This window comes from Venturia canescens, chromosome 10 (assembly GCF_019457755.1).
Source record: "Venturia canescens isolate UGA chromosome 10, ASM1945775v1, whole genome shotgun sequence".
In the NCBI taxonomy this organism is placed as follows: Eukaryota; Metazoa; Arthropoda; class Insecta; order Hymenoptera; family Ichneumonidae; genus Venturia; species Venturia canescens.
In genome coordinates this window covers 12,089,128-12,100,845 of record NC_057430.1, presented here as the reverse complement: position 1 = coordinate 12,100,845, position 11,718 = coordinate 12,089,128, and the positions used below count along the sequence as shown (strand labels likewise).

The window sequence follows — 11,718 nt, the reverse complement described above, 5'->3', positions numbered from 1 at the left end:
TATTTTGTTTGTAGTTTCCATTTTTTTTTTTATTTCCTAGAAAAATTAATAATTTGGCAGGAACATTTAATGAAACGTTTTATTCATTCCTTTGCTACAAATTCTTTATCTTTGATCATTAGAAAAAATAAAAAAAAAACAAGAAAAAATGCTTGAAGAAAATAATACATGTTCATCAAAATATTGTATTTATTCGTCTCACATTACAATTCTCATTAAACCTAATTTGTATAAAATCAACACGAGTTGTGCTAAGTCACAATTATCCTTTGGTGGAAATGCTCAATGAAATAAGAAAACAAACAATTTTCAGGAACGCTAAAAAAATCAATGCAAAACCTCAACAGCCAGATAATCATTTATCAAACATCATACTCCGCACCTGGAAGTTTTTCATCGCTCAGCCAAGAAATAAGATTTGCGCATGTTGCTGGCTCAAGGTAAATCAAACCTATGAACATTCCTTCAAGAATACCCACAATTACTCCAGCTGCAACGTCTAGAAGGTGATGTCTTCTCATAAGAAGACGAGAAAGACAAATTGACGTTGTCCAGGCGAGCAGCGGTGGAATAAATACAACCGACACTGGCCAAAGATTGAAGAAAAAATAAACGATCATGGCAGAACGTGATGCATGACCCGAAGGAAAAGAATATTTGTCTGGACCCATACAAAGAGGGTCTGTATTCTCTCTAGGACGACGTCTTCGTGTTGTTGCTTTGAGAACAGCAATCACAAGGATATCCAATACAAGAGCTAGAAGAATGCGTTTCAATGAACTGCTATTCTTATTTGTTAAATCAAAAAATAAAGCTCCTAGTGAATCCAAGATACTTCTTTTGTTTATTGAAAAAAATATGGTTCAAGGGAGAATTGTTTGACTTGGACTAGACGATTGTGGAAAGATCTTCTGTCTGAATTTTCAGCCAAATCATGTTTTTGAGATAGAATTTTACCTATTTTTACAATCCTTCTTCCAAACGAAATATAATGAAACACTTTTTTTCCCACTTTGGATATAGATGTTGAAAATGAAATTGAGTCTTACCTAGCATAAGGTTGACTTGCATTTGGTATAGATCTCTTTTATTCAGGATCCAAATAAATGCCAACAATCCTGCCAACCAAATGATTCCATGGCATGAATACTAAAATAGTAAATTTCTTTACATCCATACATAGAAAATGGTTTTAGTTAACTTTAGATTAATGAATGAAACATATCGTTTCCTAAAGCAATAAATGGTACAATCTACAATTGATCTTCCAGCTGTAGAATTTTTCTCAAAAAATTCATTTTTTCCTTATATTTTTAACAAGAACTAATAAAACGATGATTCATTAACAAATAAATACCTCAAGCACTTGATAGTGAACTTTGAGTTGCCTCAGAGGTAAAAACCTTTCAATGTTTTTGACAAAAACATTGGTTAAGTAAGCGTCCACTGCCAAACATCGTCTCAAAATCGAAGGGACGTTTCTTTTCTCGTCGACCTTTAATCAAACAGTAAGTGATAAAAAAAAGTACGCGTTTTATTAATTGATTAAATGATCCAGACGGAGCCTTAATTAGGTGATTAAAAAAAATAGTCGTAAATTAATTTTTTCAAATCGTTACCTTCCCCATTATTGGAAGACGAAGTCAAAATTTTGACTACAATTACTCAATGGTTCCCAGCACTTCAGAAAATTTTTATCTCAAAAATTTTGGTAGGTTTAATTTTCGACAATTGTTATCGGCAGCAAATTTTCATTGAAAGATAAGCCGATAAGTATAACTGCGTCCACGTAACCGCAAAGCTCGCTGACAAAATTATTTGCTTTGTTATTTTATTTATTCTGCTTCGGTCATGCCCGTGGTCATGCCTCATGCCATAATTGCCAACCCACAAAGGTGAAACTGATCGATTGGTGTAAAAGAAGAATGAAGAAAAACAACGTGCCATAACCTCGAATACTGCGATGATACACACGTCCAATAAGTAAACAGCATGCAAGAAAAATGATCACGTCAACGATTGTTAATTATGTATAATTGAAAGTAACAAAGATAACCATTTTAAACGACTAATTAGTGAAAGTGGAGATTTAATCAATCAAAATGAGCGAAACAATGACGAAAGATGAAACTCCTAAACCACAAATTCAATTCAAAAAGAAAACACGTAAACCATTGAGAAGTCGAAAAGCTGATTCGGACGACAGTGACAACGAACCAGATAAAAGCGTCTCGGTTAGGTAATAATAATTATAGTTACGAATTTTTCAACAAATTACGTTCATTATTCTTGCTTCCATTATTTCCAAATCCCAAACTAATCAAAAACTAGAATAAATATCAACTTCTACTAAATCTCAGTGGATTGCAAGCCACTGAGATTTAGTAAGCCACAGTTTATACCATGTATTTCATAAGTTGTTGATAAATTCGTTAAAATTATGTAAAAATCTTCATATTAGGAGTAAAGTCGAAGAAATGAAGACAATTCAAAAGCTGAGGCAACGTCCTAATGGAGTCAACGTTGCAGAACTTGCGCTTGGTGAAAAGGTCACAAACGAAGTATTGAACGTAAGTGATGACATCATTTTCAATGCTAAAATGTAATGTCTGCTTTCAAATTCACAGCGATTACCGTTGAAAAAGTTCCTTAATGAATCTTTCAATTTTTTTATAACATTTCAATAGTTTTCATAAAATTTATCTTCATTAGGACCTGATAAAAAAATTTACAAATTTTTAAATTTGAACTACTGATATCAATCATGTTTTAAAATAAAATAATTATGTATATGGTAGAAGAAATGAATAGGTGGAGGATAACTGTCATTATCCTTTGAATAATAAAAATACAATATTATCAATAGTTGTAGAAATATAAATGACTATTATATTTGTTTAATTTCACAAGTCGGATCCTTTCAATGTGAAGAGTGGAGGGATGGTCAATATGGCAGCCCTGAAAAACAATAAAATCAAGCAGGATGATGCTTATGACACAGGGATCGGTACTCAGTTTAATGCAGAAACGAATAAGCGTGACGAAGATGAAGAAATGTGGGTCAAAGTGACTTTTCCTCAGAACTACATCTCTCGCAGAGTTTCAATATTGAAATAATACAGATTTTAATGAATTTCTTGTCTCAGGTTGAAATATATAGAGGAAGAATTGTCTAAGCGGAAAAATAAAAACAGTGAAATTGGAGAAGATGGAGAAATAGGAGCAGATGGGATGAGCTATTGTTCTCCAGAGGAAGCTGCTCTCCAAGCTGTGCCTGAGCATTTGAGACAGAGTTCTACCCACAGGAGCGAAGAAATGTTGTCTAATCAGATGCTCTCCGGAATCCCAGAAGTGGATCTCGGAATAGAGTCAGTGAAATAAAATTGGTTATTTTATATCTATAGAATAGTAATTTAGATTAAGAATGAAAACAATTTCACTTGATCTGAAATTTTTTTTCCTGTATATATGTTATTTTGAATAATTTGAATCCTAAAAAAAAGCAATTTATTATTTCTAGAGCGAAAATTCGAAATATTGAGGCAACCGAAGAAGCCAAACTCAAGTTACTTTGGGAAAGGCACAGGAAGAAGGACGTACCATCTCAATTCGTGCCGACAAATATGGCTGTGAATTTTGTCCAACACAACAGATGTATTTTACAAAATTTTACATCCATTTCTATTATCGATCTAGTTCATTTATTTTCATTCATATCACATAAATGCTTTTTTTATAGTCAATATCGATGACCCCGATGCTCATAAAGGCAAACACCGGGCCAGTGAACGATCCAATCCTGCTGCGCCTAAAGACGATGGAAAAGGCAAACGCAAAGAAAACGGTGAAAAAGCTACTGACGATTATTATTACGAGAGATTTAAGAAGCAATTTCGACGATTTTAGAGGTTTTTTTATCATAATCCTTCATGTAACATGTAATGAATAAATTATCTGTGGAAAAATTTGCGTTTATAATGAACAAATAACCTTAAATTTCGTAAAGAAGTTCAACCCGAAGTTTGTCAAAAATAAACCCAAAAAATAGTGATCCTTTGTTTTTCAAATTTCTTACTATTCAGTCAGATATTTGATTACAATCTCTGTGTCAATTCGGTTCTCTTAAAAAATAAAATCAATGTTTCCATACGTAAATATTGATCCGCGATTCCGACCGATGCATCAACGCTTTGCGTCAGAAATGTCAAGACAAATTTTGCCGCCCCAGGAGGAACGACCTAACGACGAAATGTCAAGAAAATCGAGAACACGTGAAATATAATAATTTTTCATCGCTCTATTGAAAATGAAAATGCGAATTGTACCCACTCAATTATTTATGAGCAGGGTTCAGTGGAAAACACTAAGTTGTATATAATTACTGAAACACCTTTTTGACAAGTTTCGATCAAATTTTAATCGTTTCTGGCACGGTCGTTGTTTAATGAACTTATTTAACCAATATACAATCGCTAAACTTGAATTATTTGATCACTGATAGCGGAATGAAAACAAAACTCAAAAACAATAAAACTTCAAAAGATGTTGACGACGCACATTTTTTCGCGCCTTGTTTTTGCTGTTTGCGCGTGCGCCCTCCACTCACCGGTGTCCCACCTCAATGACGTCATATACTCCCCCTACCGAGCATTCACGGATAGAATATATGAATAATCACACAACCATAGAACCATGCATTGACGCTTTCGTTAGTTTTATAGTGGTGAATGAGTAACACCGAGTATACAAAAAACGCGTAAAAAATATCAATACATATTCACGAGAGCAAACACACATTGATGATAAATATTACGAAATACATGGCAGCATGCACGACATATAGCGTATAGGCGTCCACCAACTTAATAGTGTGTTTCTCTAAAACTTGTGTCACTAACAGTGTTAATTTGTTCTGTGAATTCGAAAAACATTACGTTGCAGTCATGAGTTGTGGTTTTGTGACCTGTGGCCCAAACGAAGCTCTCGTTGTTTCGGGTAAGTGTTCAATAATTTGTCAATTTTTTACTTATCTCTTTCTAGTTAATCGATTCGTTACTCTTCTATGATTAGTATCGTTTCAATACGCACTCGAATAGTTCGAACGCTATATATCACCCGAAGCTTCGTTAACTGATTGTAAAACAGGGTGTGGAGAGACTAACTCATTGACCATGGCATTTTTTACAAAATCATTTGTCATTATTTCCTAACTGATATGGCCTTAATTGCATAATTACATCACGTGGAGCATGGAAAACCACTATGTGAACTTTTCAATGCCATATGAGGAAAGACTACTTAATAAAAAAAAAAAAAAAAAAAAATATGTTAACACTCGAAATAGAGATAACATAATGCTCAAACTAAATTATCAATCTCATGGATGAAAAATTATAGTTCAAGAAACTTAATGTTATTTTAGACTCTAATCACTGCAATCAAGTTTCAATTCGGTCCTAAGAAACATTTTTAAAAACACGAATGTACTTCCCACAAAAATGGAGCTGAACAATCGGATTTTTTTTTTAATTTCTATGTCAGTGCATACTATTTTTGTTCATCTTATCGATATTCAATAGGATGCTGCTACGGGAAACCTCTGCTTGTTCCTGGAGGACGGGTTTTTGTTTGGCCGATTGTCCAACAAGTTCAAAAGTAAAGAAACATTCTAAATGATTATTTATAGATATATTATTAATTCAACGATGATGTATTTTGTGACTTCTCGGTTTTTGTGTAATTTTTAGGATATCACTGAACACAATGACGCTTCAAGTTGAAAGCCCCATGGTTTACACCGGTCAGGGTGTTCCTATATCTGTCACTGGAATTGCGCAGGTATATTCTTTTGATCACAACCATGATTGTTAATTGTGTTAATAATTATCATTTGCAAGAACATAATAATTTTAACATTTAGGGTACTGCAATGACTTTGTCCATAGTTTGGAACATAAAAATAATTGCTATCATAGAAACAAGTGAAAAAAAGATAAATTTGACTTCATATTGCTTCTTAAAAAATTTTGAAAGTTCTTTAGTTTTTCAGCTTCATAAATTGAAAAGACAAACCAAATTTTATAAAGTTCATTGAAATTTTACATGATTTTATATTAACTGAAATAAATTTTTTGTCACATTTTACCAAAAAAAACTCTATTATTCTGCTGATCCATCAATTTTATTGGAGCATAATTCATAATAGTTTGTCATTTATTCGTTACCAAAACCATAGGTGAAAATTCAAGGTCAGAACGAAGAAATGCTTTCGACAGCTTGTGAACAATTTCTTGGTAAAAATGAGGATGAGATTCACAATATTGCTTTGGTTACTCTTGAAGGGCATCAAAGAGCCATTATGGGAAGCATGACGGTTGAGGTAAAAAATTTTTTTTTAAATTTGTTCAATTAATGAAGCATCTTATTGATAATGAATTATTTATAAGAATTATTCAACTTAAAATTATTTAAATATTTATTTAATCTATTTAACTCAAAGTTAATTATTTATATAAATTATTACTGATTAATAATGAATTATAATATGAATTCTGTTAATAAATTTGAATTGAAATTGATTGGTTGATTCGAATGATTCAATGTTAAGACTACACAATTCAATTACAATTTTCTAAACTTGATCAAGGTCAGAGAATTTTTGTATTTACTTTCAAATTGATGAGCCTATTTTAATGAAAACAAAACGACTTTTTCATTGCAGGAAATCTACAAAGATCGAAAAAAATTCAGTAAAGAAGTATTCGAAGTGGCGAGCAGCGATCTAGTCAACATGGGAATCACCGTTGTCTCGTACACACTAAAAGACATTCGCGACGAGGAAGTACGTTCGAATCAGATTGAAATTAATGATAGAGATTCAATCTCGTGTTCTCTCGAACTCCAATGTCAAAAACAAAAGCGGGAGAAAGAGAGTGCAAAAAATTTGTTGAGTGAATGTTCGATGCACGAATATCTCGTAGAGATTTTTGTTTCGACATTGACACCTTCCCTTTTTTATTGAGTATTAGGAAATTTCATTACATTAGGCGGTTAGCGCGTTATTAGTATCCGTAAATTAAAAAAAAATGGAACAAAAGATTCGAGCCCAATAATCATCGAAACAAAAAGCCACTCGCGCCGTTTACAAAAACAAGAGATAGAAAAAAAAACTTCCAGAAAAATCGCGATTCCGAAAAGAAATTCCAAATTTCTTGCCACTGTCAAAATATTGAATGCGTTTTTTTGTTTTCTATACTTGCAGGGGGCAAAGGTATGTTAAAGTTTTTTGGCTTTTTCGTAATACAAAAGGAAAAAAAAACAGAAAGAAATATTGAAACGAAGAATAATGATTTCGAAGCACTGTCGAATTTTTGTTCACATATTCATCTTCAATTCTTTTCTGTTTTTTACTTTATTTCTCTATTCACTGATTTTTCTCTGTTGTGTTTTTTCTCCATTTGATTTTTTATCTTTCACTATCATTCACTGGTACAAACACAAAGACTTCACTCCTCCCCTCACCCCTCCGGGTTTCGATCTCGAAGTTTTCGCTCCAAACGTCGCGATCGAAGTGGTGTGTGTATTTTTGTTTTACATTCGAAACTTTTTTCTGTTTGTGTGGGTAAAAGGTATGATTTTTCCGATTTTTTTTCGCCCTTCGGACGATGTTCTATACGTATTTGCACAAAAGTCTGCGCGATATTTGCATATGGCAATCACACGATAGAAATGTCTAAGCAAAATAGTTTTTGGGGATTAGAATTCTATAGCTGATTTTTAATTGTTTTAGTCATTTGATTAAATCACTTTTATTTATCATTTTGCATCGAACGAAATCGCTGTCTTTCACCCATCGCAGCGCGATGTAGTGCTTACGCGACGTTCTATTAAAATTTGCAATGTTTTCATAGCGACGCAAATAACGATATTGAATGAATTTGTATGGTTTTTTGTTCCGATTTTGGTTTTCTTTTCTCGTCCCAGGGTTATTTGAAAGCTCTTGGAATGGCCAGAACCGCCGAGGTCAAAAGAGATGCCAGAATCGGCGAGGCAGAGGCTCGCAGGGATGCACAAATTCGTGAAGCTATCGCCGAGGAGCAAAGAATGGCTTCGAGGTTCTTGAATGACGCTGACATCGCCAAAGCTCAGCGAGACTTTGAGCTCAAAAAAGCTGCTTACGACGTCGAAGTTCAGACCAAGGTAACACTACTCGCTATCTTTCATTCTCAGCTTCATCCAAAATGATGGAAAACCAACTGTCAAAAACAGTCAATAACTTTTGACCAACGGTTTCTTCGATATTTCATATTTTATCATTTAATATTATTCTTAGAAAGCTGAGGCGGAAATGGCTTTTGAGCTCCAAGCTGCTAAAACGAAGCAACGAATTATGGAAGAACAAATGCAGGTCAAAGTCGTCGAGAGAGGACAAGAAATTGCGGTGCAAGAACAAGAAATTTTACGTCGGGAGAAAGAACTCGATGCTACTGTCAGACGGCCAGCCGATGCAGAAAAATACAGGTGAAATTCGGATTTTAGTGCACTCATATTCGGTTATTCGCTCAGCGTTCGATCGAACAACTCGCACCCTGAAAATAGAAAAGATTAATAAATCGACAGATGGAAGAACATTTAAAAACTTGTTGTTAAAATGTAACATTTACGAAATTTTATTCCGTCATTTTGTATTTACTAAATAAATTATTCTTACATTAATACGCAGGCTCGAGAAAATGGCTGAAGCGAATAAACTGCGTTTGGTAATGGAAGCCGAGGCCGAAGCTGAAGCGATCAAAATTAGGGGCGAAGCTGAAGCTTTCGCGATCGAGGCTAAAGCCAAAGCAGAAGCCAGTCAAATGGCAAAGAAAGCCGCGGCTTTCAGCGAGTACGGAAATGCTGCCATGGTCGACATGATGCTGGACACTCTTCCAAAGGTTGGGAACGCTTGTTTCGTTGAAAAATGACGAAGAAACTAATTCGTTTTGTAAATTACTCTCAAATATGATGCATTTCATTCGCTAAAAGCACATTTACTCTGAATTTTAGGTTGCAGCTGAAGTGGCAGCGCCGCTCTCACAAGCGAAGAAGATAACGATGGTTTCCAGTGGAAACGGCACGGTCGGAGCCGAAAAACTGACCGATGAAGTTTTGAGCATCGTGACACGAGTGCCCGAGCTCGTGAAAACGCTCACAGGCGTCGATATCGCGAAAGTACGTCAACGCCACTGATCCAGTACACGAAAAAGGATTTTTTTTTTTTTAATCAACTACTAAAGCGAAGAAAACACTTGAAAGAACATAAATCACAAAATTCTTCTTATTTCAGTCTGTCCATGCTGCGTAAACGTTCTCCCCGGTCCAAGAGATTCCTTGTTGAAGTTTACGATCAACAAAACCATCAACATTAGATTTAAATGTTTCTAATTGATCTGAAAAGAATCTCTCCCTGGTACAAGAGTGTTTTATACGCATTTTCACAACCGAAAATTTTATTCTATTCGACTTTCGGTACTGAGCATTTTTTTCGAAATTTGAAAAGCTTTTAAAACCCTGCAGTTTTTCATTTTCAACAATAAGGACCAAAACCCATCAATAAATGCCTTCCTCAAGGAATTGGGTAATCCAATAGAAAAGGTTTTCGTTTAATTTCCGGTAATAAAAAATATTATTTTGGAATAAAAATTTTAGAGTCCATTACAGAAAAAAATTAACATTTTTGCTTTTATTTTATAAGTGAAAACTCATGATTATGACATTGAAAGTGTCTCGAAAGGTTTTTCAGATCAGATTTTTTCAAATCCTCAAATATACCTTCTTAATCATCGAAATTTTTTGATCGTGGAAGTGCGAAAAAACACCTTTGAGTGAAAAACAAAAGTAATCAAGTAAGAAAAGCTTTGAACGACGTTTTGTCGGTCAAAATATTTTCTCAATTTACAAAAACGGATATCTATTGCCCTGAAAATTCTCTTGCTGTAGATAAACAATTTCTCTGTTGAAGAAAAGGACCCACAATTGTACCAATTTTTGTGTGTGACGCAACAAAGCCTCCGACGAATTTTTCCTCGCTGAGGCGCAAATTAACTCATGAAAAATTTCACTATTAATATATAAAAAGCTATTGTACTAATATATTTTCCATGGCAACCCTTTCGCTTGAAAAAATTCATTTTCAGGATATGTTGAAGTAAATAATTGGAAAAAATCGATTTTTATGTGGCTCGGTGAGAAAAAATCTTATAAAAAAATTTTTTCTAGTTCTTTAGTTTCGTTAGTAAAATTTTGTTCCAGAAGTCGAAAGGGTTGATAAAACTTTATAATTGAGTAGCGTTCCGTCCGAATGGACACCATCACACTCGTAAAGATTTATTGAGATAATTTTTTTACGACAATTTACCAATTTCTTCTTTTTATTTTGCCAATTTTCTTTGTCCTTATTACACTATTTGCCAGCGTGTGCCGCGACGGTTGTTCGATTCCTTTACTAGTTTCAAAGCTGACCTTAAACTTAGTAATGTTTAGTATACACACGAACCTTCTTACCTCAATGTATGTAAAAAATCACCCAAACAAGCGAAACCGCAATTTTTTCTATTTTCGAGATAAATTCGTCATCGTAGTTTCTCTAGTCCACTATTTGAAACACTAAAATATATTTTGGATGAATTGCAATAGTTTTCGTGTTCAGTCATAGTGTTTTGTTCAAATTTCAAGACTTATTGGCAGTCCGAAAAAAATGAGGTTATGTCTTTTAAGACTTTGCCAACGTTCATATGCAATAATAAAATTATTGGAAAAATATCAACAAATTTTTGGACATACATTTTGCATGGACTGAATTTATTGACTTCTTCAAACAATTTCGAATTTTGTGAAGTTTTTCTTTGGCACGTTTTCATCGATTAAAAAAGATATTTTTATTGGGAATCAATGTTCAGAAAGTTTTGGAGATGCTTAAATTTTATTGGATTTTCATCTCGATTGCTAGGTTCCGAAATTCCAATCGAACTATATTTTTAGTCAAAAAACATTTGGAATTCATCCTTAACCAAAAAATAAATCAGAAATCAGAATACGCATTATTTGTGTAACGCACTTGTATAATTTTTTTTCCATTCAACAAAGAAATATTCTACGAATGGATGTTTCATTCAATTTTATCTAAACCTTTGATATGTCAATTCATATTTAAAAAATGCCACAATATTTTATCAGCGAGCTCCACATTGATATTTTTAAGATTTAGTCTTACATACAAATCGAATGTGTAATCGTACAGTATCCCCAAAATCATGAAGTGAAAAGTAGATTTTGAAGAGTACGGACTCACGGACATGGGTGTCAAAATATCTTTTCGATTTACCAACTTCCATGTACGAGCAAACGTATATACCACCAAAACACTTGTTTACTTGCAAATTTTCGTAGAATTTTCGTCTTGAAAAGCAATCAATTATCCATTTATTGGTATTTTGTTTATAATTATTCGTGCAATTATCACTGACTGCCATTATTTTGAAAATTTTCTGAAATTCTGTCGTTCTTTAATTGACTGAACGATTTTTTGGCTCTCCGATCGACAAGACCTTTTATTTGTCATTTAAATGTAAAAGTTTAGACTCGAGTGTTCTGAAGCTTTCGATAATAAAAACGAACAAATATTAATACGAAGTTATATTTCTTTTATTCCTATTCCTATAAACCTATTCCAAAAAACTA

At 33.6% G+C, this 11,718-nt stretch overlaps 3 protein-coding genes across 4 annotated transcripts; 2 read left to right on the top strand and 1 right to left on the bottom strand.

Annotated features, from left to right (window-relative positions):
* Positions 1 to 171: 171 nt before the first annotated feature.
* Positions 172 to 1,902, bottom strand: LOC122417059 (phospholipid phosphatase 6). Its single transcript, XM_043430299.1, has 4 exons — positions 1,620 to 1,902; positions 1,358 to 1,495; positions 1,050 to 1,149; positions 172 to 757 (listed from the first exon to the last, which is right to left on the bottom strand). The coding sequence occupies exons 1-4, from the start codon at positions 1,626 to 1,628 to the stop codon at positions 363 to 365; spliced, it is 642 nt and encodes a 213-aa protein (XP_043286234.1). The 5' UTR covers positions 1,629 to 1,902; the 3' UTR covers positions 172 to 362.
* Positions 1,903 to 2,102: 200 nt separating this feature from the next.
* On the top strand, positions 2,103 to 3,965 carry LOC122417057 (telomere length and silencing protein 1 homolog). The gene is made up of 6 exons (XM_043430298.1): positions 2,103 to 2,239; positions 2,462 to 2,570; positions 2,911 to 3,056; positions 3,147 to 3,368; positions 3,521 to 3,654; positions 3,740 to 3,965. The coding sequence occupies exons 1-6, from the start codon at positions 2,103 to 2,105 to the stop codon at positions 3,904 to 3,906; spliced, it is 915 nt and encodes a 304-aa protein (XP_043286233.1). The 3' UTR covers positions 3,907 to 3,965.
* A 720-nt stretch (positions 3,966 to 4,685) lies between these two features.
* Flo1 (flotillin-1) lies at positions 4,686 to 11,664 on the top strand. 2 transcript variants are annotated; one of them, XM_043430296.1, is made up of 11 exons: positions 4,686 to 4,995; positions 5,580 to 5,655; positions 5,748 to 5,838; positions 6,236 to 6,379; positions 6,722 to 6,841; positions 7,262 to 7,270; positions 7,984 to 8,199; positions 8,333 to 8,520; positions 8,723 to 8,933; positions 9,046 to 9,210; positions 9,326 to 11,664. In XM_043430296.1, exons 1-11 carry the CDS (start codon positions 4,944 to 4,946, stop codon positions 9,341 to 9,343), a joined length of 1,290 nt encoding a protein of 429 aa, XP_043286231.1. In that variant the 5' UTR covers positions 4,686 to 4,943; the 3' UTR covers positions 9,344 to 11,664. The 2 variants fall into 2 exon arrangements, with proteins under 2 accessions (XP_043286231.1, XP_043286232.1); XM_043430297.1 differs by lacking the exon at positions 7,262 to 7,270 and having other exon boundaries at positions 4,687 to 4,995.
* Positions 11,665 to 11,718: the final 54 nt, after the last annotated feature.